Source organism: Chelmon rostratus, chromosome 8 (genome assembly GCF_017976325.1).
Source record: "Chelmon rostratus isolate fCheRos1 chromosome 8, fCheRos1.pri, whole genome shotgun sequence".
Taxonomy (NCBI): Eukaryota; Metazoa; Chordata; class Actinopteri; order Chaetodontiformes; family Chaetodontidae; genus Chelmon; species Chelmon rostratus.
In genome coordinates, this window is record NC_055665.1 from 2047217 (window position 1) to 2075163 (window position 27947).

At 44.7% G+C, this 27947-nt stretch overlaps 1 protein-coding gene across 1 annotated transcript; it reads left to right on the plus strand.

Moving 5' to 3' along the window:
* The first annotated feature begins 2 nt into the window (after window positions 1–2).
* Window positions 3–27947, plus strand: bcan (brevican). The gene is made up of 17 exons (XM_041942257.1): window positions 3–65; window positions 1278–1564; window positions 4259–4369; window positions 10847–10929; window positions 11495–11887; window positions 13053–13227; window positions 13683–13810; window positions 14433–14726; window positions 16052–16996; window positions 19616–20401; window positions 20632–20877; window positions 21753–21857; window positions 21960–22118; window positions 25604–25686; window positions 25817–25961; window positions 26636–26818; window positions 27686–27947. Exons 1-17 carry the CDS (start codon window positions 3–5, stop codon window positions 27826–27828), a joined length of 4329 nt encoding a protein of 1442 aa, XP_041798191.1. The 3' UTR covers window positions 27829–27947.

Consider the following 27947-nt stretch of genomic DNA (forward strand, 5'->3'; position numbering starts at 1 on the left):
GCATGCAGCAGATAGACCGCGTGGCTCGGCGGCAGGATCAGCACCCCCGGATCGTCCCGGGTCACGTATGAAAGCAGCCGAGGAGGTCCCAGAAGCCTCTGCTACAGATCGTGTCTTTTCGGGACACCGCTTAGCTCAGACAGACGCTTCACCTTCGATTAGAAATAATTCTCCAGCGGCTCAGTTCGAGCTGATGCTGCTCTCACTTCCTGTCCCACTAAAAAGATTCACAAGGCTCTTGGAATAATTTCAAGTTCTCACAGCTCCATAGATCAATATTTCTAGATTTAACACCGAAGTGTAACGTGAAAGGTGTGGCAGATCCTCAGAGTCTGCAGGTGGGGCTTCACTGACCCTCTGAGGTGATGCACACTGAGGTTTTTACTAATATGAAAGTCATATTTAGAGGGTCAGATGATAGAGGGTGCTGTGTGTGCTACAGACTGCTGTAATGTGGGATTTGTGGGGGGTTTAAATAAAACCGACTTGACGAGTTACTGCTGTTGTCTACCTCGTCCTTATTCCTGCTCCACCCTCTTCAAAGCTCTGATAAGGCCTCTGTGCACCACCTGACAGCAGGCGGACTCAGGTAGAGACCAGCCGGTGGACACAGTGAAGCGTTTAGCAGCTAAAGAGACAGATGTTTCCCTCGGGAGCTGGTGGAGACCAAAAACAGAGCTAAAACAGAGACAATACTGAGGAGACATTTTCACTGAAGAAGCAGTTAATGAGCGGAGGTCTTTGACTTATTTCATAATTCTGATGTTAAATCTGATATAAATTGATCTTTCAGACTGATGATAAACCTTGACAGCTCTGTTTCAGTGGTGAATAATATTAGCGAGCAGTTAAAAAGAGAAGTTATTTTGACATCCTTCTTGTAAACACATGAAATTATAAAATGTGGTGCTAGCATCTCCATTTGTTTCTTTGGGGAGTTAGCTTCGTTAGCGCTGTTTCTGTTTTTCGAGTGTGTGCAAACAGACAGATTGATGGAGGCTGATGTTGCTTCTTGTCTGCTGGAGGTTTGCTAACACATTAGCCTTTAGCCACAAGGCTGCAGCCATGAGGGCTTGTTGTGGAGCTCTTCTGCCCCCTGGGCACTTACTGCAGCTTTAATATTGGTCTGTCTGACTGAGGACAGCTGAAGGACAAACCACAGCACACCTCGGGATATCAGGACCTCTGCAGACCTTTAGACTCACTCAGTCCTGCATTACTGACAGAAAACTGAAAAATTATTGATCAGCACTCTTATTAATGTGTTCACCTCCCAGCCTGCCCCTCCACCTCAGAAGGCATTAGGATTGTCCAGGCGGGAGGAGGAGGAAGAGGAGGAGGAGGGTCCGTGTGGGTCCTCCTCTCCTCACCTCCTCTCCTCTCCTCTCCTCCGGGCGCTCACAGCCTCCGTCTCCGTCGCTCGCTGCATCTCTGAGCGGCTGCTGAAGGACTTCTGGTCGGGGAACAGACAGAAGGATCGACCTGCACCTGTGTGGAGGCTCCGCGAGGACACGAAGAACCGCTTCTGCAAGTCTGACCGACAGCTGATGCTGAGGAAAATGAAGTAAGTCCCTAATCCGCCATCTGACCCACATGATCAGACCAGCAGTCAGACTTTTCACCTGTTCGATTTGTTCTCATTTTCACAGTTTGCCTTCATCCTTCACTGCGCATGCACAGCTTTACAGACAACACACTGAAAACTACCTTTAAATTAAAAGAGATGCGTGATGTTTGCGTGATCGGGCTGCAAATTAACAGCGGGAGCATCAGCTGTCTGCAGCTGCAGTGGAGGAGAAGTCAGTGAAAGTAATAAGATCAAACTGGAGCCTGATAAAAACACTTTAAAAATGTTGCCTTCAAAGAAAAGCACAGCAGCATCACCAGCAAACTGTCTTCAAAAAGTGCGTAAAAGTGCTCGTTTTGCTCTGACAGTGACTTCTTTCACACTGTTTTCTTGTTAAGCAGCATTGAATACAAGTACAAGTACAAGTGCATCAAAACTGGTTCATTGAGAAAATATAAAAACCTGCATATGGTGAAACTAAACGACTGTAAAAGTTTTATCACAATTAATTTACTTTTTGGCAGCAAATTAAGGCTGAACAGGAAGATTTTAGTGACATAATGCTGGATGTTAGTGAACACAAAGTGATGTCTGAACCCTGTTGTCGGGAAATATGTTGAAAGAAGTCGCCTGAGTTTGAGATCTTTAATGAAAGCATTTAGAAATATGCAGCCTTGTTAAACACTGTCTCATTTAAACTCACTGTGGGCTTTAATCAGGAGAAATTAATACAGAAGAGCAAATAAAAGAAACATAAAGTCTTATAGATGATTTTTACCTTAAACTTAACACTGAATATTATGGCAGGATATTTTACTGTGGAAACAGAAACAGAGGATCCCGAAATGGTAATTTTGCAAAATGAATTAAGCTAAAACTGATGGTATGTTTTTAGAAAATTCAACATTTTGAACTGAATTATTACAGAAGCCAGAGATGATGCCTGCATCCATAAATATAATGAACTGATTCATGTTTAAAGTCAATATTAATAACATCCAGCCAATAAACTTCAAGCTCAGACTGTAATTGTTTAACAATGTCAGTGATAGATACTAAGTTTACTATAAAGGGGTGATGCTAACTTCTGAGTCAGTGTGTATTACAATATAAAAGGTGATTATTTCTGCACCTTAAACGTGCATTTTCCTGCACATTAGAGCTGCAGTAACACCACAGCAGGATGGAGGTGAAGTGCTTCGTTTCAGGTTCAGTTTGAAGATGTTTACGTCCATATTTAGCGAGCAGAGAAAGGAGTACTGCCCTGCTCTGTCCGAACATCGGACGACCCTGAAACAACCTTAAAAGATGAAGTTAGGCTTTTGACCTTACTGCAGTGTTTAATTATAGAGTGCAGAGCCAAAGCAGAGGAGAATGTGTCACTGTCAGAACACAGGGGGCGCTGTAGCAAACATACAGTGTGTTTTAATGATGGAAATGTGGAGAAATGTGAGGATGAGCTGAGACGTCTAAAATCTGTGAAAAAAGCCTTCGAATACATCTGGATTTACTCTGACTCACTAATGATAAAACAAAGTGTGCACACACTTAGAAACTCAAAGTCTCGAGACCTCCCGGTGCACCCCGCACCACTCAGAAACCAGAGGGGGGATTTCTGTTGTTTTATTTATTCCTCTAACTGTTTACTTACACATGTTTATTTCCCGACATGTCAATTATGTTTCAAAGCCTTCTCCACGCTGCGGGAATAAGAAGCCCTTCATTCATTTATTATTTTGTCCTAAAAGTAGTCAAATTGAAACAGATTGAGCAGAATGGAGTCAGCTCATCGAATACCCGCCATGTGTAATGGTTTTTAAAAACACTCCTCAGGTTTACACACAGAGCAGAAGGATGTTTCAGAGATATGCGGGGCATAGTTTGAAACGTGTCGCTGCATCAAAGTCAGAACAAGCAGACATCTACAAAAATCAATGACGCTGATGAGCTCAAACATTGAATATATTGACTTTGGGTTTGCTGGGTTTATAACTTTCAAGCTTCCTGCTGGAGGTGAAGGCAGGATGAGTTTTTCTAATGCTGTTATTTGCTTCAGATGGTTAAATGCTGGTTTAGTTTTTGCCTTGTTGCGGCCGCAGAGGTTCAGATGACAACATTTCTAGTTTATTGTTGCGTCTTTGCAGTCCTGTAGAAATGATAGCAAAGGGACACAATCCTTTGTTACATATGAGGAAGGAGCGCTGGCTGGTTTCTCAGTGACTGATGGTGCAGTCGGCTCTCGGCGGGTGCAGCAGGTCATGCAGGTTGCTGCAGTTTGTTTGTTGCTTCAGAAGGTGTAGCCTCTCAGGAAGTTTCCCTCTGCACCTCTGAAATGTGACTCCGACTAACTACTGAGTGCAGAGCAGTGCTGTGTTTTTTTTGTCACCCTGTCTGAGGTATAAGCCCTTAAAACTCAAAGCACTCCCACCTAATCAGCCTGTGGCATGCAGACCGCAGCACACACACACACACACACACACACACACACACACACACAGAGCCTTGTAGCTTATGGCTTTTGTCCCTTCTTTAAAAGTTTAGCCCCCCTCACACTCAGTCAGCAGCGAGCAGCTAACAAGACGTGGCCGCCGCTCGGGGCCGACTGGTGAATCTGTTCCAGATCATTCCTGCGAGCTCGACGTCTCTCTGTGCGGAACCTCTTTGTTCCTCTCTGCCACTCTTTTCTCTCAGAGGTCTCCGTGGCTTCCAGCCCTCCCCCGGCTGCTCCTCGCTTCCTGTCAGACTCTGTCCGTCAGGGGGGTTCGGGTTGCCCCTGGAGATGGGCAGACCGAGTCATTCGAGGTGACGCGAAGTGGGACTGTTGGGCCGGCGTGATGGAGGAGCTGCCGAGGGGCAACAGTGTAGTGGTGGTGGTCCGTGCCAGGGGCGTAGCACCAAATTCTGGACCCTGTATATGGGCTTTCTCTGTGGGCCCCTCCCAAATCAACAGCTATTCATTCTAGTCTCTTTGTGGGCCCTCCTCACATGAGGGTCCTGTACTGTATACTCAGTGCCCCCTGGGCCAACACCTCGGGTTCCTGCCGTGAGAAAGCCGAGGGGTACAGTGCGGAGGAATCGGTGGCGTCAGCTTGATCCAATGACGGCTCAGCAAGCGGTTCTGAACCCCATCCTTAAATCTGAAAGACGAGCGAGGGGAGGCTGTGTCTGGCTTTGTGCTTCTGTGTGTGAAAGACTCTCGGAGTGCAGATCACTCGCCTCCCCTGCACTGACTCTCACATGAAATCTGCTCATCAGATCCTCTCAAATTCATCTTCATCTCTTTATTTTATCCACGAAGTGATCACCCAGTTGATGTTCCCACCCTGTGCAGCATCAATGTGTTCAGGGCAGAATGAGGATTATCCTCAAAACAATGTATAGGTGGTGTCTGTATCTGCAGCGTCTACAGCAACCGGGTGTCACATCGCAGTATAAAATAATAATAAACTTTATTTTGGAGCACCTTTCATACAGGAATTGCTTTAAGTGTTTTACATCGAAAAGACAGAGTGGACATAAAGACAGATGGAAAATGAAAGTAAAGTAAGATGGAGAATAAAACCCAGTTCATCATGATAATGAGGATGAAAATAAAAATAAAGACAATGCATAAAACCACAGGATTAACCTGCCACAGGTAAGAAAATCACACCTTTTATGAGATGATATGATGATGTTGTTGAGGACGTTCAGGTGGAAATGGAGTGTAACGAGTTGACAATTCAACGTCCAGAAATTCAACGCGGATCATCGGGTGTCATGTTTTCATCACAGCCAATCAGAACTGGAGCTGATAAAAACCTGTGACGAGTCATGTGACCTGGGAATGAATGCTGAGTCGACTCTTTGCCACTGACGACAGACGTCAGCGGGTGATTTTCGTCATAATTGCTGCAGTAAAAACTTTTAAAATCTTGGACTTTTCAGCCCTTCAGTCCGCCCCCCCCAGCAGCAGCAGAAACACCTCACCGAGCTCTTGTTGCTAAAATCTATGTGTGCTGCACCGGGCTATTTACTGGAGCACTGGCACTCTCGTCACACACTGGCTAAAGTGACAAATGGGCCAAACTCCCACAAAGCTGCTGCAGTCCTTTAAGAATGTAGTTCACCCCCTCCCTCTTCCTCCTCACCCCTCCCTCTTCCTCCTCACCCCCTTCCTCCTCACCCCCTTCCTCCTCCCAGCCTCAAATGACCTTTCCTGGCAAACTCGGTCAAACATCCTCTCCGCCGGCCTCGCCGCCTTTTCCCTCGAGGTGAAGTCATTGACCATTCGGCCACTTGTGATGTCCGTCTTTGCACTTGTGATGTCGCCTGGGATGCGTCCGCCGCCTGCTCTGCTGCCAGTTGATGAGTTTGAAATGAAGGGATTTGAATAGTCAGACATCGGCGGAGGGTTGTCAGGAGGAATTATCTCTATTTGATGTCGAGAGAAGCTGAAACCAGTCTGACGGCGAGCTGACAGGTTGATGGTTTGCTCAGTTATCCACTGACCATCACCTACATTCGAACTTTTCAGATTATTATAGAGACGAGTAAGATAAGATAAGATGAGACTTTATTGAACCCACGCTGGGGGAAATTACTTGTTTCAACAGTAAGAAATAAAAAGTAGAGTAGAACAAATAAAAAGATCCAAAATAAAATCAGCTGTAGAGACATCGTATACAAAAGAGTAGAAAAATATTGCCTTGTGAAGAATGTCTCAATTTGATCTGCACATGAATAAGATATGAATCATTAAATACACTGTCTTTGTTTTATTGCTCAGTAGAAAAAAATATATAATACAGTAAAAAATATATAAGCTCAGTAAAAATATGTCATTTTGCACAAATTTTGCAAAACCTTTTTTAATGGTAGTTTTTTTTTTTCCAGCCTGGTTTCAGACATCTGCCCACACACAATGTGTCCTGGGATTTAAACAGATCCGGTGCTCAGTGTTTAGTTTAGGAAAGGGGATAGCTAACACACAGGTGAGCACTCAGGTGCGACGTCAGAGAAACACGCAGCCCTCCTGGATGGTAGACAAAACATGAGAAAGTGCCTCTAAATGTTAAATAGTTCATCATTCCTTGTGTGTTTTTATTACAGAGGTGGAGGAGCTACTTTAAATCTCACAGAAGTCACACAATAAAACAGTTTTGCCCCAGGTTGCAGTGTTACGGCACTGCAGTTGGTATTTTAAGAGGATGTTGGTGTATCACGACCTGAAGCGTCTTTATGTGACGACGCTGAAAAAAACGCAGCGCTCTTATTCCTTTGGAAGCAGCCGGTCCATGAACGCAGCGTGGGAGCAAAAAACAAAAGGCGCTGGTGCCCCACTGGCCCTTTTTATTTCCTTTGCCCCTGAGGATCCACCACTGTCAGCCACATTCATGAACAGCACCAGAAGAAAAGCAGCGATGGTGGATGAGCTCGCTGAAGCTGTGAAGCTCAATAACTAAAGGCCAATAAAATATGAGCTAACACGAGACAGAAAAGATATGGAACACAGAGAGGACATTTCACATTTGTTTATCCCGTTTAGATTTGATGGATGTGGGCAGTCTGCGTCTCTGCTCAGTGAAATGATTTGAACAGCCAGCTTCACCCCGAGTGATTTCTGGCTTCAAAGCTTTCATTCTGGAATGACGGAGCCAAATTCAGGCATTAAAATCCCACTGAGTGATTATTTATTAATCCTGTTTTGATTAGAAATGTGTCTCTGCTGAGATCCACAAAACAAACTTTAATTTCCTTCGTCGTTTCTACATTACTGCTCCTTTCAGTCAGAGGGAAGAACTCGCTGACAGCGACTGTAAAGTCTGATTCATCCTCAGCTGAGGCTCTTCCTCTCTGCTCTCCACAGGCTTCTTGTGAAGGTTAGACAGTGTGGATTTCTTTCCTCCAGGTGAATTCAGGCCTCTGACAGGAAGGTACGGAGCCAGTGAGGTGTCGGAGGCCACCAGCTGTTTTCTGTTTGTTTTGGTTTGAACCGACAAATAGCGTTTCGTCATCTGCAAACAAACGCTTCACCTGCAGGTCACAGCTCGATTGATTTTATTTGTCATTTGTCCTGCTGGAGCCTCCGATCGTTTGTTCACTTCTGCCTGCGCCTGTATCACAGTCACAGTTCAGAGACTAAACGTAGAAGTAATGGAAGACACAGGATAGGCTGATTTTTTTCTTTTCTTTTATTAGTGGCACGAGGCAACGCTAGAGCCACTCGCCTTCTATAGCTCAAAGTACTATTGTTATCCTGCGCGTTTTTTCTTCCCATTTTTCATCTTCCGCCAGAATTTGGGCGTGTAACTAGTCCCGCAGCTTTGCGAAAACCCTCGCAAACTATATATCAAAACGTGATTTGTCCGCATCTCACAGTGTAATCGTTTTTTTGATAGCAGCTTTTGTCACAATCACAAGTTGTTCAGACACCAACAGCGAAAAAGTAGCTGTTCAGGAACAGGTAAAAAGTGGGAGAGGTAGAGAGGTAATTATCAGCAGGTGGGGCAGAAGTTACACACGCACACACATACACATTCAGACACACATATACCAGACACATCTCCATGTAGGAACTGGTTGGGCTGCTTGTTCAAAATACTTGGGACAATTTGATAAATGTGTAGTTCAAGCAGACACACACACACAAACAGGTGAAGACACACACATACACAGTCACACACAAATACAGTTAAATACACACAGACAGCCTCATATACATAGACAGGCACAACGCCGTTAGCTCTATTAGTGCCGTTAGCATTAGCGCCGTTAGCTCTGCTAGCTCTATTAGAAATTCTAGCACCGTTAGCTCTGTTAGCATTAGCGCAGTTAGCTCTATTAGCGCCGTTAGCTGTTAGCTCCGTTAGTGTTAGCTCTGTTAACTCCATTAGCATTAGCTCCGTTAGCTCTGTTAGCATCATTAGCGTTAGCACTGTTAGTGTTAGCTCTGTTAGCACCATTAGCTGTTAGCTCCATTAGTGTTAGCTCTGTTAGCACCGTTAGCATTAGCGCCGTTAGCTCTGTTAGTAAAAGGAAACTTTGGATGACAATAGAGATGGTTCATTTCCATTAAATTCATTCATGTTTATTGATTCAGTTAATAAGACCAGCAGCCCCCTCGTGCCACTGTCAAAATTTCGGCGGCGCCGGAATTGTCTACTTCTTCACTACCGTTCAGCGCCATCATGCAGCTTTTTGGTGATAGAAAGTCTTTCTCTGGTTGGATCTTTCTAAACTCAGTTTGAGGTGGTCGCTGTTGTGAGAAGCTGAACAACCAGTGTGAAAATACAGAGAAGGCAGGATTTCAATGCAACAAAGGAAAACAGGACGGAAAGCAGTGAACACGCTGGGGGAGAAAAGGAGCCGTAATGATGGTAAATCTAGTTAAGTTGGAGGTTGGGCTTCGGTCCGACCCTCCAGGGAGTTTTGAGGGAATCAGAATTCAGCTCACACTCTGCAGCTCCTGAAGTCTGACTCACAGCAGAGAGAGCTCCAAGGACACACAGGCAGACCCTGTCTGAGTCGGCCTGCTTCGCACACACACACACACACACACACACACACACACACACACACACACACACGTACACGCACACACACACACGCACGTATATGCACACACACAAACAAACAGGCACACACACACACACACACACACAGGCACACACACACAAACAAACGGGCACACACACAACAACAGGTGCACACACAGGTACACACACACACACACAAAGAGGTGCACACACACGAAAAAGTCATCAAACATTTCCTTCAAATAAAATCATCAACATTATTGTCAGGATGTGCTGTACTGTCACTGTATTTTAATCATGTGTCTATTTGATAGTATTTTTTTCAGTGCAAACTGTGCATGACACTTAAGATAAGATAAGATAAAACTTTGTTTATTGCATGCTGGGAAATTCACTTGTCACAGCAGCAGAATAAAAAAGGAGACGTAGAAAACAAGCAAGTCGAACAAATGGACATTAAAAAAGATTCAAAATAAAATCAATAATAGAAGGCTGTGTACACACACATGCATACAGACACACACACACACACTCACACCACACAGAATGCATTATGTATATTGCACAGGATAAGTTGTGCAGATGTAAATATATGAGCACATGATGACATGAATAATGGAGTGGAGCCAAAAGTATGTTTGTGATTGATGTTGTGATGACTTCAGCAGTGCTGCATTAAATGATGCTGCAGCTGAACAGTCCGACAGCTGGAATGAAGGATTAGCACTTATTATTTTGATTAGTGATCGGATTATCAGTTTATCTGTATTAATTTCAACCTGCAAAGTCATTGATTGATTTCAAGCAAAAACAGGAATCTACACCACCATTTATTTATTTCAGCTTCATTTAAGCAGGAGAGCCTCAGTGAGACTGCAAATCTCCTTTTAAAGAGGGTCCCATCCCGGCCAGCATCAGCATCAGTGAGGTAGTTAGTCTTAGTTTTAGTTGTCAGACAGAAATGACATTTCTAATTCAACCCAGAGAAAAGATTTCATCCTTTAATCAGAACCTAAAAACAGCACAGCAGTCTGAATCAGTGTGAATGGATGATCAATAGGACTGGAGTAAAAAGTCAATATCTGTTTTCTTTTTTCTCTCTCTGTAGTCTGAGCATCTGAATTCATGTCTTTGGTCAAAACTAAACTAATAAATCAGCGTCTCGATCTGCCGATGAAGTTTTCCTTCATGTCTTGAGAAAATTCTCGTCCTTCTTCAGCTAAACAAACTGTTGAAAAGCCTCTTGGATCAGCTGAAAATGCATCGTGACAAAGCTGAAAACAGGCTGTTTGTCTGAGATACGAGGTTCTCACAGGACAAACATAAGATGATCTTATAGAATATGATGCATCGCTGCAGATTAAACCAGCCGACAGGATATAAAGTAGCTCAAATGAGCTCAACCTGAAACATCTACAGCAGGAATATTAATCCACAAACATCAGAGATGATGAGAAACACTGACAGGAACATTTTACTGATACATCAGTACTTTTACTTTAGTACTTTAATGTACATTTTGTCGATAATACTGACATATTTGAACTAATTTTAACTCAAGGTTAAAGCTTTTGAATGCAGTACTTTCATTTGTATTGGTCTTTTCCAAAAAAATGTTGAATGATTTCATCTCTTTGTGTGTTTAGAAATAAGAAACAGACAACCACTCATTGATGAAGATGAAACTACAACTCTGCAGTTTCTTCTCATCTCAAGTTCAATTCTTTTTGTCCCCCCCCTCCTTCTTGTCTTTTCGCCGTAGACTGGATGTGCTTCTACCAGTGCCGCTGTGTGCCATCTGTCTCCTTGTCCTGCCGTCGTCCTCTACCCCCCACCACGAGTCAGGTACGCACCCCTGCCTCTCCGTCCCCGTCGCTTTCACCGCCACCATCCACCACTGACATCCATCAAATCATACGTGACCTCTGACTTTTAAGGGCAGCGGGGTGCTCTTTAATCATTTCCTGTCGGTCATTGTTTTTGCTGACATGTGGACTCTGGAGGCCGCTTTCAAGGGTGTCCGAGAGCCCCAGCATGGGCTGAAGGGTACAGCTGAATATCTTTTCCCTTAGTGGTGTCAACAGAATGATAGCAAAGACTGACAGATGCCACAAGCTCACGACATTATAACATATACGCAGTTAGTTGCTGCAAGAGCTTTAAAGGACCAATGTGTGGGATTTAGTGGCATCTAGTGGCAACCAATTGAACATCCTCATGTCGCCCTCCTCTATGGCGGGAACAAAAACCATTGAAGACGCTCTGTAGAGCCACTGTTTGGTTTGTCCTTCCTGGGCTACTGTAGAAACATGGCGGTGCAACATGGCCGACTCTTCGTCTCCTCGTTGTCGGTGTAAAGAGCTCATTTCTCAAAGTGTTACCTCTTACTTTAAAGCTTGCCTCTCCCCAGATGATTCGAAGCTTCTCCAGGTGACCATTCCCACCACCCCGCCCGTCTTTGCCGTGCTGGGCGGCTCTCTGACGTTACCCTGCCTGGTGTCTCTGGCCCACCCGCCGCCGTCCCCGTCCACCAACGGCCGCCACGCCGTGCTGTCTCTGCCCCGGGTCAAATGGAGCGTTCTGACTCACGGCCGAGAGACGGAGATCGTGGTGGCCCGCGGCGACAGGGTGAGAGTCAGTGAGGCCTACAAAGACCGAGCCTCGCTGCTCAATTACGCCTACTCCCCCGCCGACCTCACCCTGCGGCTGGAGGGCCTGAGGCAGAACGACACCGGCTTCTACCGCTGCGAGGTGCAGCAGGGCCTGGAGGACGCTGACGACGTGGCTCAGGTGAAGGTCAAAGGTGAGACAGATACTGTGTTAATGTTGTGTAGTGCCCAACAAAATCGAACAAAACAAAACAAGCGAATAGTCTCATTTCACAGGACATTATCATGTTAATTAAACACTAGCTGCGTTTCCATTACAGTTGTTCGCAAAATAAAAGCTATATTTCTGAAATTTCGGCAAAGTTCAAACGCGACTTGCAGGTGTTTCCATTGAACAGTGTTTTGCGAACCAGCCGAAATTCTCGTAAGTTCTCAGACGTCCCGCGAGATGTGTGTGCGTGCTGTGCGTCGTTAAACTTAACAAACAAAGCCCTACAATTAAAAAGCACATGCTGAAGGTGAAATAAAGAAATTACCTGTTGACTTAGAGTGATCACTGATTTTAATGGCCTATTATTGATCACTTTGTTATTACGCGAGGCTCCTCTGACAGCGTCAGCTCGCTCTGACAGCTTCAGCTCGCGCCGGCGGAGCAGCTGCAGAATACAGGACTGTGAATTACTGAAGTGTCCTTTGAACATATTTTCTGTCAGCAATTATGTGTAAATATTAAAGTTAATGGCGTGCACGCGTGTCTCCCACATAGCTGAGGTGCACACACTCATCACGAGTTCATCTCACGATTAATGAAAACGGAATGATTCGATTTTGCAAACTGCTGGGGCACGTTCTGTGATTCATCTGTGATGAATGGTCGTCCCATTCAGTGTCCTCACAGAGTAAGAGATTATTAATCCAATAAATGAGGCTTTTATGCGACGTGGTTTGTGTTTCGAGGTAGAAGACATCAGTGTGTTTCTCTCAGGGCAACATTTATATTATTGCTGTAAATCAGGTCTCCACATAAACAGTGATGGTTTTTCCAGTTTGGCCGAAAATCTGGTTTCTGATCACGTTTTTTTCAGGAGAGAAAAGAACACAAATACCAGAATTATCTGTTCTTATTGCCGCTTAGTTATGTAATATTGTCCTGCTGTATTCGCAGATGCTTGATGGAAACACGCACTGATGCTTGGTTTTAGACATTTACCTCAAACTTGTGCAACGTTTCATTAAAAAACAAGAGTACTGACACCTGCTTTCTGTACGTCACCTCGCCTCTAATGCTTCTCTGCAGAATGATCACATAAAACATGACAGGATCCAGAATTCACAAATCTGCTGTTTGGGGTTTTGCAGGGGTGGTGTTCCATTATCGTGATGCATCCAGCCGGTACGCCTTTACCTTTGAGCGGGCCAGAGAGGCCTGCGAGGAGATCGGGGCTGAAATTGCCACTCCAGAGCAGCTATTGGCCGCCTACCAGAGTGGGTACGAGCAGTGTGATGCAGGCTGGCTCTCAGACCGCTCAGTGAGGTGAGCATCTGAGAGAACATGGTCCAATGTCAAAGAGGACACGTCACTCAGCACTGGATCAAGTGGCCTCTTACCTTAAAAACTGTGCATTTCATGTTGTGTAGGATTATGACTTGGCAACAGTCCAAATCCTTCATGCAGTTCAACAAAAACAACAACGCTAAATTGCTGCTGACACGTTGCTGTCCACGTGGCTGAGGGGGCATCCAGTATGGAGGTCGGTCAGTTTGGGGGGCTGATAGCGGGCCACTACGCCAGCTAACATTCGATATCCCCTCTGCATCTGGCATCAGAACATCGAGTACCTGAGAGGCACTCACCTGAGCTGCAACCAAACATTTCTCCCCACTTCAACGCTCACAGAAGAGCTCAGAAAAGTGTGATGTTTGGAGTGCAGCCATTATGGAGGAAGAGGTACTCAGTGTTTCAATGCCGCACAATATTTCCTTCCACAGATATCCCATCCAGATGCCGAGAGAGGGCTGCTTTGGGGACATGGATGGATTGCCGGGAGTGAGGAACTATGGGCTGTTGGAGCCCGATGAGCTCTATGACGTCTACTGTTATGTGGAGAATATCAACGGTAACAATTCACTTTTATAACTTGGGCCATATTTTTAAAATTTATATCAGTTAAGACCGAGAAAGACAATCAGACAGATTGTAAACAAATCCACTTGTTTATATATGGTCAAAAGGACACCTCGGTTCTGTATGCTTTTATTTATTTATTTTTTTTCCGGGTTCTGGAGGTCCAGCAGATCAAAAAAGGTTTCCCAGAAACACTTAAAGAGACGCAACATAACACTGATGTAATTACATCAAATAAAGCCACTTTTTTTTTGTAGAGGATGGTCAGGGATTTCCAAATTTACCACAAACACAACAATTATGAGAATCGAGGCAAGCGACGAGGTTAACGGGAGAGGAGGTGGAGCCACATGAAAAAATCAATATAAGAAAACAGCTTGTTGTTGCTAACACATCTTCGTGTGTGTAAAAAATGATTTGGCATGTGTTTACGAGCTCATGCTGCCTCCCCTCTGAGCTTCATGAATGGCTCGATCACAGCAATAAAGCTAAGCTAGTGAATAGAACTGAGGGGGAAGCTTCTAAAATAAGGTTGTAAAAAAAAAAAAAAAAAGAATATAAAATAGTTGTTTTGATTGCTCAACAAACCTTGACACCTGTCTCTTTGTATAAAGGTGAAGTGTTCCATGGCTCCGCCCCCCAGCGTTTCACCTTCTGGGAGGCCAAAGCTTACTGTCTGAGTCATGGTGCCGAGCTGACCACCACAGCTCAGCTGTACGCAGCCTGGAATGATGGACTGAACCACTGCAGTCCGGGGTGGCTGGCAGACGGGAGTGTGCGCTACCCCATCGTCACCCCCAGAGAGCGCTGTGGAGGCGGGGAGCCCGGGGTCAGAACTGTCTATCGCTACAGCAACCAGACCGGCTTCCCAGAGATTCACACCCGACATGACGTCTACTGCTTCAGAAGTAAGAGCCGACCTGTAAGCCTGCCCGGTTCTCTGAGCCAGCAGCTGGTCTCACACGATAAATCTCAAGGGTTTTTCCCCTGAAATACTTGATGGCTGTACCTCACCTAAAAAATATCCAACTCACACATCCTGAGAAGGTTAGAAGGGGAAGTTTGCGTCTTGGTGGAACTCTTCTCAACTCGAAATGCCTTTCTCAGTTTGTGTCCTTGTCAACAAAACACCATCAGTCACGGTACAAGTACTGTTCCAACTGAAAGACCACATTTAGCCAAGAATGGTCCAACTGACCCTTTGCTAAACCCCTCCTCCAAACAGCATCTGTATAATCACAGCGTAGCAACTGTAACTAGGCAGCAGCAGTCCTGTCAAGCTTTGCAGTTCTGTACACGTTGATGTGATGTTCATGAGGCTTTAAGAAATATGAAATTCATTATCTCAAGAGTTTGGAAGGTTAAAAAACCCTAAACACAAGAGCTTAGTGAACTTTGTCTTTACCTGCTCCAACGTAAACTGCAAATGTTAGCATGCCGGGCTAACTAGCTTACTACCTACAGTGGTGCCCAAGCCTTACGTCCAAAAGCAGCGAGAATGTTATTAGCTTTCTACATTATTTTGCAGGTTACATTAGAAAAATGCCTGTTCAGGACCAACATGGATCTGTGTGAGCCAAGATGCAGCTGGATCAGACTTTTGAGTACTGATGGCAGCTCAGTCCTGCTCTTTGTTTGGGGAAAGTCACACTCACACTACCATTGCATTTGCATCCAAAAAATTCAGGTGACATTAGAGCGAACATTTGAATTTTATTGTTCTACATTTTAAAGGCCTCGCTATGGGGCGAACTAGCTTGACCCTGAAATACACAAACAGTGCTGCTCGCTTGTAGACATTATATGGATCAACAGCTGGCGATGCTGCTGCCTGGGACGTGTAGCATTAGCCTCAGTCTTTAACCATCATGTACACAGTACACATAAAATATACATATTTAAGACCCTTTTACAGGGTTCTGCTCTTAAAATGTGTCATATGGACACATTGACCTGACACGGACTTCTCAGCTGACTCACAGAGTTTTAGCATTAGCATTAGCTTACATTAGGTAGCTACACTTAAAATTCACTGTGGTCAGAAAGAAATTAGAAGTATATTTTTCTTTATTTCTGTGAGGAATTGAAGTTTTTCAAAAATTACTTTGAATTTCAAACTAAATCTTCCGCCGTTATCACTGTAAACCTAGTTTTTCCACATTAGCCAATACAATAGCCCGACCAAATCCTGGACCTGAGAAATAACATTTTCTAACTCTGCTCTTTATTCCAGGCGATAACGGCCCTTACACAGAGTCCCCTCAGGATTTTCTTGCCACTGAGCCAGAGGACATTGGCCAGGACATTGTTTTCTTAACTAATCCCTCAGAGGAGGAGTTGAGCCTGAGCGAGGTGACGGCAAGGGGGGGCGACGAGGTCCACCTTGCCCAGACGGCCAATCCTGTGAAGCAGGGCCCAGTGGAGGCTCAGTCCCCGACATTGGGTTATGACAAAGAACCATTGCTGACTGTAGACCTTCATCAGTCTGTTACTCCTCCATCTGAGCATCAAGGGCACGAATCCACAGTAGATACCTTGGAGTTAATAGAGAAGGCCAGCTATCCAGAGTCCTACCAGCCAGCACCTGAAGAAAACCCAGACGAAGATCATGAATCTCACACACTTCCAACAACTTCTCCAAAGGCTGATGGTGTACTAACTGTTGGTGAGGGCTCCACTCTACCCACAACTGATGGAACAACTTCAGAGAGCGAGGAGACCTCAGCGCATCTCATTTCTGTGACTGAAAGCTTGGATACGCCAGGTCTCAGTGAGCTCCTCAGCAGCTCTCCAGAGGTTCCTCAGGAGGGCGACCTTCCCGTTTCACAAGAGGACCACACTCCGGATGTCCACCCAGACCACGCCTCTGAAACTGAGCTCATCTACTCGAGCACCTCTCCTGATGATTCAGGACAGCCAGAAGAGGCCAGCGCTGGTACTGTTGAGGAGATATCAGCGCTGACTGCTTCCCCCCACACTGAGGGAGCAGATGTTCACTCCACCACCCCGTTACCGTCTTTTGACAACAGTACGCCTGAGAGCCATCCAACAGGAGAGCAGTCTGGAGAGGAGACCGCAAATCCTCTTTTAGATGAGGAAACACAAAACTCGGTCACCCAAAGTTTGGTTGGTATGGACCCCCCTGCCACCTCTGAACTGGTCCATACACCTGATGCAGGTAAGTATACAGTGAGTATTAAAGTCAGGACCTTATAGTGACCTAATATTTAGCTTTCAACAGTCTTCTGATCAACTAGGCTATTTTAGAGGTTCCTCCATTGCTCGTGACCCTGTGAGGGAAAAATTCTCACATTCTCACAAATTCTCTTAAACAGTACAAAACAAAATTGTTGAATGAATAAAAAACATTGTGGGGACACATCAGAAACTTGACAGATCTGCAAATAGTTTGAGTAGAAATACTGTATGTCCTAAATTTACTGCACTGAAAAACATTCACAAAATGTTTGCTTTCTTAGTGTGTGCACCAATATTTGAATAATGTATATTTATATTTCTTATGATCTTAACGTGGGCAAACCACCCAGAAAAAACACTTCTCCCTCTTCCTCTTGGACAAAATGGCATGAGTCTTTAAACTCTGGACATTTTTTGGACTTGTTTTTTTTGTTTCCTGAGTCTCTTTGAGTCACAGGTTGTAGTGTTGTAGTGTGGCTGAGCTCTAGTAGAGATTTGGATGCTGCATTTTAATGTTAACAGGGTGGAGCTAACGGCAGAGAGAACCCAGCTAGCAAAATTTGTTTCACAAAACGTTCTGGTACCATTTTTATTGACGGCGTGAATTGGCTAATGCAGCTAGCGTACGGCTTGTTGTTTCCTTAACAGCGCTGTTTTCTCCCAGAACTCTGACGTGGTCCTCAACAAACGTCTGCCGTATCGTCGTGTCGTTCGTAAGACAGCTGAGGCTGTGTGGGAAGCTAGCTGTTGGATTAGCTTCATTGAATGTGTAAATTCTCCACTCAAGCGGCCATCTTGAATCACCCAATACCCATTACCCCAAACAAATTTGCCAAACCCCCCCCCCCCCAAAATTACAAAACAAATGAAAATAATAAAAAACAGAACATCAATAATTGTAATAATTGTCTGTAAATCTGAATTCATTTAGATATTTCTCAGTTTCTCTGTATTGAATTCACACACATCATGACAGTGACAGTGTTGGATAAAAGGTAAAAAAACGGGGTATTTGCAGTGGTTTTTAAAATGTTTTTACAGTTTAAACATTGTTAAGTGGTGGTAATTCACTTCTTTCAGGCAGCTGTGTTCATTTTTACACGCACATTATAACGGATGACCCCACAGACATTTCTTTAAAGGTTTCTGATACTATATTGATGTACGTACATTTCCAATTCTTTAAAAATGTAAGCGACCATCATGTTCCTGAAACAGTTTTTGTAGTTAGAACTAATGCATTCACGTACAGTACAGTACTTGAGTACTTACTAAGTGCAATTTTGATGTACTTAATTGAGTACTTTAGACTTTCAGATGGGAAATATCGGCCTTCGTGCTCATCTACATTCTGTTGGCCTAATATTTCTATATCTGATAGCTTTAGTTAACTCACTGCTTTTCACACGAGGAATTTACGTACAATTCATGTCATAGTTTTACTATGACATATAACACATCGTTATAGATTAAACAGGCAGTGTAAGGAATAGTTATAATTAGCTTCACCTTGAACAGCAACAAAATTAATATATCATTTTGTTGCCGCATCAGTGATAATGATCCAATAGTATAACACTGACAGGGGCCATCCTTCATAACGAGTACTTTCACTTTTGATACTTTAAGTACATTGTGCTGATAATACTGCTGTGCTTTTACTTCAGTCAAAATTACCTGAATTAATATATTTTCCCATTGCATTCCTTCTAAAGTTCCTGCAAATAAATAAAGAAATAAAGACCAAAATGAGGCAGTAACATCGTCTTTATGCATAACAGACCTCCAAGAATCAAACTTATATGAAAAAGGTGATTTAAATCTCCCCAATCTGTGAAAATATTCTCGCATCACAGTTTAGACCCACATGGATGCTGTGATGTTGTCTAAATTAGCATGCTAGCTGTTTCACTAACATGCTAGACAGTCAACACAACAGTTTATTATTGATGGTGCTCATTTTCACATTGGCACAGTAAGCGTGTTAACATGCTAATGTTTAGCATGTAACTGTTCGCAACGGGGTAACATTTAGCATGCTAGTGTAACATGCTAATGTTCGCATATTAGCATGCTGTGCTGTGTTAATCTCAAACTAAAGCTGAGGCTGACAGGAATTTGGGTTGCACAGGTTGGTAAGTGTAGGCGAGGGTGTAGAGGTACACTTTGCTTTGCTAAGTGTCAAATCTGACGAGTTAGTAGGACCTTTTATTGGGAATATTAATGGACGTGTGTCTGTGGAAATGGTGTCTCATGGTGGTTCATCCAAGATATTTCACTCTGAACTGAAGTGTTGGAGGGACAGACTGACCAACATCGACATACAGCTGAAAACATCTAAAATATACATGGAATATAAAATAAATGTCTACATATTACAGGAATAAAATCCTCTATTGCTAACTTGTAATTGGGATGGCTAACATTTTGTGTATTTCTGATACCAACCTATTTCTTTGTCACTTCGTCTAAGACCTACATTGTTATTGTTGTCAGTGTTTTTATTTCTTGCTGCAGTTCTCTGTTTTCAAGTGACATGACTTTAGAAGATGATACATATTTTAAAGATGTAATTTCAGATGATCCCTGTTCTCAACAGGTTATGATCCCGCTCGAGAGCACCTCGGTGTAACTGTGCAGTCGTCCATCGCAGTCGGTCGTGGTGATGATGAACCCAATAGCGCCTCAGAGGACGTGGAGCCGGACGATCCGACCGAGCAGAGTGGACACATCCATCCTGCCGAAATCCCAACAGCAGAGGTCACCACAGTCACACACGGCTCAGACTCCAGTAACGACCTTCCTGTCCTAAACAGTGATTCAGTCAGCTTGGTGACATCCCCTGTACCTGTAACCCCGTCTGTGGAGGTTGAAGCCAGCTCCCCAGAGATTATAACCTTCCTACCTGAAAGCAATGCTTCATCTGGGGCCGAACCTCTGGAGGACATCCAGGACAAACTTGAGCAGGAGGGATTAGGAGGAGGCCCTGAAATTTTCCTCAGCACAACCCAAAATATCACAGACACTGATCTGGAGGAGAGGGAACAACATGCTGGAGAGGGATCGGGTGAATCGTCCGGAGAAAGCCCAGAGGTGAAACCAGACCTCCTGTTAACAAATCCAACTCTTTCAACAGACCACAGCTCTGAGGGAGGTGACACCGAGGCTGGCACTGACACACCTCCTCCATCTGATGTGAAAGTCACTCTGATCCCTCGTCATCTGACCCTCACACCCGGCTGGGAACCGGAACCCTCGTCCTCGGCGCCGCAGGAGTCTCGCTCCGATCGGGAATACAGCGCCGAGCCTCCCGTCACCGATGAATCTGATGATGTCTCTAAGGAGCAGGAGGCCATGGTTCAGATCACCACCAGCAGCATCCATGGTGAGCTTACATTATTTCAGGTATTGAACACCTACCCCAAGCTTTCAAGGTGTCTCTGAAAAGTTTGTAGCTTGCTCCTTTGTGGAGGTTGCTTTGTTGTATTTGTGTTACTCAAATTAAGCATAATCAAGCATGACCTGAAATTGCCAATACAGTCACATACTTTTGTCACGTGGATTGAGTTTGCATGTAGAAATGACCTGAGAACTTCTAATAAACTGTCTGAACAGATCACGGATCAGAAGGAGGTGAAGGGGAGACCAGCACAGACGAGCCTTCGGTTAAAATCTGCACGTGGCATCCGGAAGAGGAGGAAACCGGCGGTCTGACGCTCGCCAGCAACGGCCGTGATGTGGCCATCACCGCTCCCACCGCGGTCCCAGAGTACTTTCAGAAAGGCGGCGAGGAGCAGGCCGCCATGGCTGCCTCGCTGCCTGCTGCCAAAGTGTCTGCTGCACGGCAGGGAGGCATTCCAGGTAGCTGCACTCCAGAACTTTAGCACATCGAGCTGATTCAGCACAGCAGAGATGAGGTCCTCACTGTGGTACATGAGAAGAGCTTCATCATCATCATCCCAATCTTTTAGATTCTTCAAGAAAAAAATTGTTGCAAACTAAAATGTCTCTCGTTGATTTTGTTCATGCTCTCTTTCAGCTCTCTCTGACTGATAAACGTTGATTAAAGTTATCATTGACAGTCTTAAGGGTCCGGTGCAAAGCGAACTTAACCTGTAGTTAAAGAGACATGCAAGATACACGGGCAGTTTATTCTATTCAGTGGTTATTTAAAAAGCATTTTGTGCTGATTTAGGTATTAAAAATGATGATTGAGAAGTGTTTTCTTTGTTGTAAATGAACTGAAGAATGCTGAGAGGAAAACTGGATCACTTTCTCCGTTTATCACAAGAGGCTGTTTAAACTTCCACATTTACTTTTTTTTTTTAATTATTAAAAGATTATTCATTTCTAAAACCAGACTTCATTGCACTGCATTGTAAAAATCACATGAAATGGTTTTAACATTGATACTGGGGCATGTAGTTACACAGTGGATCCCTTACCTGATGTAACGGCGCCCTCTGCTGGTGCCTCCCGTAGTCAGTTAAATGTATTTTATCTGTTTCAGATCCCTGAAGTTGTTTCTGGGGGCGCAGGAGACAAATAGAAAGGAATCAAGTCTCATAAAATGATTGTTGGCCTGAAAGTAAAACTCAGTAATGTTTTTATACATGGTCCCGTACAAATACATTTAATTAAATGAATGATAAAATTGCATTATTTTAAGAGATACTTTGAATATGTGAGAAACTGAATGATGAGTAAATGTAAAACGTGTCTTCACTCGGCTGCAGACTCCTGCCTGGACAACCCTTGTGTGAATGGAGGTACTTGCGTCGACGGTGGATCAACGAGGTGCCTTTGCTTGCCTGGTTATGGAGGAGACTTGTGCCAGACAGGTTCAGTATCAGCTATCTGATAAACAGATGGACCCAAAGCCTTCCAAACACTGAGAAGACCATACTGAGATAATTTCGTTCACTCTGTCTCATCCCGTTCAGACCTGGAGGCGTGCGAGCCCGGCTGGGAGAAGTTTCAGGGCTTCTGTTATCGTCACTTTACCAAGAGGCAGAGCTGGGAGGCGGCCGAGCAGCACTGTCGCATGTGTGGTGGACATCTCCTGTCTGTCATGACCCCCGAGGAGCAGGACTACATCAACGGTAGAACTCAAAACCCCTGAAGGACACGATCGATGTTGGGTTAAATTTAATTTTTTTAGCTCCGGAAACACAGTTTAGCTGCTCGGTCAGTAGATTTGTTCAGCAGTTTGCAATTCAAGTGAAGAAAAAGTGGAGAAAATGAGCATTTACACTGATTTCTGCTGTAGAGGTGCTGCTCTTTGGTTCAGCCCTCTGATTTTTAACTCAACCAATGACATTTCACATTATTGACGACCACTGTACAAAAAACACACCACACTTTAGACGGAGGCTTGAATTGTTCTCCTGTCTCAGTCTGCTGTTGAAAATCAGCTTGTGGAGCTCTCAGATATTTACTTGGACGTCATGAAGGAGGCTGGTTCATTCTATGATAAACTGTTTCAAAATGCCACAGACCATAATAATGAGATGAATCATTTAAAGCAACCTTTAGAACACCGTGGAATGAAAAACACATGATACGTGTGGAAGGACGGTGTGCGTTTGCTCGTTTCTTCCTCCGAAAGGCTGCAGCTCAGCAGGTAACAGGTAATCTCAGGTGTTTCAGGTATCAAACTAAAGATCTGAATTTGTTTTAACTGCGAGGCCACGAGACACAACAACGACCTTTCATGTCTTCCCTCTTCTGGAATCTGGTTTTTCCTAGAAAAAGTCACGGTTTTGAAGTCGCTGTTAGTATTTGGTCTGGCGGGAGGTGGTGAGATAGTGATCTGGCATTCCTCTGCCGCTTGTTTTTCACTGTGGGGGCAGTTGCCATGGATCTTACAGACCGATACCGATCTCTTTACTCGAGCTTCTCGTCAAATTCAGGATCCGAATTCTTGGATTCTTGGGATTTATTTATTATAGTCGGGCATCTGCCTTTTGTTGAAGAAATGCTGCTCGTAGATTTGAGAGTGTGATGAAGGATGACGCTGTGTGATGAGTCAGATCTCCTTTACTTCATGCAGCGTGGAGAGGAGACCAAAGTGTTCTTCATCACACTTTCAGAGTGCTCACCTCATATAGTGAGAGAACAAAGGAGAACAAGTTGCTAGACTCATAAAATGTAAATGAAAAGATTGGCTGGTCCCCTGAAGGCTGGACCGGTTGTTGTTATAGATGTTACCTGTCAGGTGGCCTTAAGTGACGCTCACCTAACCATCTAACAACTGTGCTACAGAGAATCTTAAAAGAGTCACAAAGACTTAATCCCCCACACTTTGAAGTCCAGACTCCGTCTCCTGTTGCACTTAAAGTCTGTGCACGGCAACACTTCCTGTTCTTAACATTTAGAAACAGCCTGCAAACATTCAACAAATGCTACATAAAATGCTATAAGGACTGTGACAGGTTTGTGCCACTGCAGGTCTCTAGACACAGATAAGACTCAACTCCAACAGTGGCTTTTTATTTTTCAATCATCCAAAAACAAAACTCAAAATTGTCTCCAGTTCTTGGCCTGGCTGGTCTGGAGAGCTTCACCGTCTTGCTGCCGTGTGCAGCTTCTTCCATGAGGGTTTCAGGCCCACAGGCCCAGCACACTACTGCTGAAGAGAGAGAAAAGGTAATCAGCAGAGTGAAAACACCTGACAAGCTCTGGCACTGACTCCCTGAGCCATTCCCCCACCTCCCTCCCTCCTGCAGCTCAGTCTAAACCACGCCCCTCCTCCACAAGGACACGTTCAGCTGTGTTTAATTATGCCATAAGTGTTAAATAAGGAGACCTGAAGTGTTGCCATTTATTTTTCCTCTATTTTATTTTTTATTACTTTCTTGTGAAGCCCTGTGTGGCCTCTGATGGTGCTATAAATACATTTCACTTACAGATGCTATACATATACACAGGGCTGTCAACAGACTTGCTGGGGCCCGGGGAAAAGAGACCATCATAGCCATGACATATTTATGTAAATTTCCCGCTTCAGGGCACGTATGTAGCGTAGCCTTAAAGGATAACTTTCGTTTTTTACAACCTGGACCTTATTTCTAGCATTAAATACGACCATTTAGACACCCAGACAACTTTGGTGGCATTTGGAGTCGTTTTGAAGAAATTAGCCCCAGAGGAGCGGCGCGTATATCCGTATAATGTGAGTACTCGGGGCATCCATGCGCAGCCTCTATAAACGCATAATCTGCGGCGAAACTCGTTCATATTCCAATATTTTGTTAAGATATGCTGCTGCTATTCCCCTCTGAGCCCGTGGTGGCATGTTATCAACATCCAGCGTCTCTAGACAACTACTTCTGACGTGATGACGTCATTTTCGAGCGCCGCACGCTGCGAGCAGCCAGCCACAACACGGCTGACTCTGCAGCGGTCGGCTAGTTTAGCTGTAGTTTGCGACTGTTATTTTTCACAAAATGGATGAATATTTTTCCGACTCTGAGGTGGTGGATGATGACTTTGTTTACGATGGACGTCCTTACCGTTTTGAGGCAGAGTACACGGACGAGGAGCTCGTTGAAAGGAGGACGCGGAGGCAGAGAGAGGAACAGCTGGCCAAACAACAACAAACGGCTGCACGTCCACGAGTAGACGTAACTGGTGGTGTTCTTGTGGACAATGTTCATCGATGACAACAGAGGAGGATGTGTCAATAAACGTCTGCATCACAACACTGGAGGATTTCCGCGCTATGATAAACCGGGCTGTGGTGGAGATGTTTTTTCGTGTCCCTAAAGTGAACTGGAAGACCCAGCCAAAGCCTGCTGGACCAAATGGGCAACTTTCGTTTGAGTAAGTAGCTTACACACATGTATAGATTGTTTATTTGCCTTGGTTTTGTTTGCCAGAAGTTTATCATAGCGCGGAAATCCTCCAGTGTTGTGACACAGACATTTATTGACACATCCAGACGCGTATCTCCGTCCTACTCTGAGCAACAGAGGCATTCCTCCTCTGTTGTCATCGGTGAACATTGCCACCACGGGCTCAGAGGGGAATAGCACCAGCATATCATAACAAAATATTGGAATATGAACGAGTTTCTGCAGATTATGCGTTTATAGAGGCTGCGCATGGATGCCCCAATTACTCGCATTATACGGATATACGCGCCGCTCCTCTGGGGCTAATTTCTTCAAAACGACTCCAAATGCCACCAAAGTTGTCTGGGTGAGGAAATGGTCGTATTTAATGCTACAAATAAAGTCCAGGTTGTAAAAAACGAAAGTTAACCTTTAAGAGCGGGGTCAAACCATTCTCTGCTAAGACGGGGGGGTAGGGGTGTTGTGCAAAAAAAGGAAAATATATATATTTGAAATATTTAATATGTTAAAGTTTTCAAGTATATGTTGAGTAGAAAATAATATTTAATTCATCAGGCAATGATTTAATTAAAAAGAAATATGTGAATGTAAAGTAAAATAACTTAAGGGTCATTCAGGGGCCCCTATGGTCCTGAGGCCCGGGACAACATACCCGGTTGCCCCCCCTGTCGACGGGCTTGCGCATACATACTGTCTGTAGCTACAATACAGTGACCCCTTTTCCTTTTCAGACAAATACAGAGAGTATCAGTGGATTGGACTAAATGACAGAACCATTGAGGGAGACTTCCGCTGGTCAGACGGGAACCCTCTGGTGAGTTTTACTCAGTCCAGAACTTGGTGCATGTCAGATTTATGATTCGGTTTTCAATCCCAGAGCAGGATCAGACTTTCTGAAATGTTTCCTGTGATCGTTTGCCTGGATCTCCTCTGCTCTCCGGCAGCTCTATGAGAACTGGTACAGAGGCCAACCCGACAGCTACTTCCTGTCCGGTGAGGACTGTGCGGTGATGGTGTGGCACGACGGCGGCCGCTGGAGCGATGTACCGTGCAACTACCACCTGTCCTACACCTGCAAGAAGGGCTTCTGTGAGTTCACTTTATCTGAAGTGTTTATTCTTGAAATGGCCCTCGTGGTAAAGATCTAAGAGCAGTGGCGTGCACAGACTTTTTGAAGGGCAGGGGCAAAAAAGACTTCACTTGAGCACGCGTTTTGGCGTCCAAGAGGGCACTTTAGCACGTGTTTTGGTGTCCAAGAGGGCACTTTAGCACGCGTTTTGGCGTCCAAGAGGGCACTTTAATGCGCGTTTTGGCTCCCAGGGGGCACTTTAGCACGCGTTTTGTTGTCCCAGAGGACACTTTAGCACGCGTTTTGGTGCCAAAGAGGGCACTTTAACACGCGTTTTGGTGCCCAAGAGGGCACTTTAGCACGTGTTTTGGTGTCCAAGAGGGCACTTTAGCATGCGTTTTGGCGTCCAAGAGGGCACTTTAATGCGCGTTTTGGCTCCCAGGGGGCACTTTAGCACGCGTTTTGTTGTCCCAGAGGACACTTTAGCACGCATTTTGGTGCCAAAGAGGGCACTTTAGCACGTGTTTTGGTGTCCAAGAGGGCACTTTAGCGCGTGTTTTGGCTCCCAGGTGGCACTTTAGCGGGCGTTTTTCAACAATTGGGCCACGAGGGGGGGTGGTCGCCCCCCCTGCCCCCCCCTCTGTGCACGCCACTGTCTAAGAGGTCGTTTCACCGTTTTTCTTCCCTCTCGCAGCTTCCTGCGGCGAACCCCCCAAGGTTCCAAACACCAAGGTGTTCGGGAAGAAGCGGCCGCGCTATGAGACCAACACCAAGGTGCGGTACTACTGTGAGGAGGGTTTTGTGCAGAAACTGAATCCTGTAATCAAGTGTCTGCCCGGCGGCCAATGGGAGGAGCCGCTGATTACCTGCATGCCAAGTAAGAGCTTCACCTGACCTCCCTGCCTACCTGACCTTGACCAGGTATCATTACAAAAACAAGCACAAGCTGAAGCTCATAAGGGAAAGTGGACTGAATGATTTTGTGGTTTCGATGGAATCGCAGAATGTATTTAAGAACTTCTTTGTGTCAAAATGACCAAAAATCACTATAAATATCATATAAACACAACTTAAACATCATGTTGCTGCAGTGCAAACTGAATTACTGTGAGAATAGCATGAATTAGACTGCGACAGCACTCACTGGGTGCTGCAACTGCAATTACATCCATTTTTAAAAGTGCAGGTTTAAGGTGAGATATTTTGGTCAAGTTAGAGACATTTAAAGGAGGTTAAGCTTCAGGTGAGGAAACAGGTTCGAGATCCCGTAAAGGTTTTAGTTAGTGTTAAATAAGAAACAAGAAAAATCCAAACTGAACTCCAAAGTAAAAGTCTTTTAATGGTTGTCAGTGTTTTGCTTGTACATTTTAAAGGGAAACTCCATCGATTCTACACATTAAAGTCCGTTTACACGTGTTTGGGGAGAAAAAGTTGCCGTTTGTGGCTGCAGGGAAAAGCTGCGCTAATTATGATGGATCACCTCAACTGACGTCAGTGTGGGTTCACTGAAGACTACGAGTTTGAAAATGTTAAAAATCTGAAGGTGTGTAGTCAGAAAGAACGACGCCTACCAGACCTCTGAAGCCCGCTCCAGGATACATTAGCTGCTGCTAGCATAACTCAACTGAATTCAACTGTTAGCCGTCTAGTTGCATTATGGGTAATGTAAGCACAATTTTTTTTGACAAGGAATAAAAAGATGAGGCTCCTCTTCCATTCTTTTCTATTTGTCTCCCACCTTCAGCTCATTCGATGGAAGAAGACTCAGTTACCTCCCTGCCTTACCAGCAGGAGGCGGCGGTGGAGGCGATGGAGGTGATGGAGGTCGCGGGCACAGCCACGGAGAAGGCAGCGCCGCTGTTCTGGGACATTAAGTGGAACGTCTAAAGCCATCCTGCCGTTTTCTGTTTCAAACAGTGTTCCACCTCTTCTGTTCCCCCTTCTCTTGTCTTCCAGTCCGACTTCAGCACGTAGGTAAACTGTAGAAATCTTCTCTCGATCAATAA

Coding starts and splice junctions, on each gene's coding strand:
- bcan (XM_041942257.1), top strand. CDS start 3: ATGCAGCAGATAGACCGCGTGGCTCGGCGGCAGGATCAGCACCCCCGG. Junction 13,811..14,432: donor TTATGTGGAGAATATCAACG/GTAACAATTCAC, acceptor CTTTGTATAAAG/GTGAAGTGTTCCATGGCTCC. Junction 25,962..26,635: donor CACCTGCAAGAAGGGCTTCT/GTGAGTTCACTT, acceptor TCCCTCTCGCAG/CTTCCTGCGGCGAACCCCCC.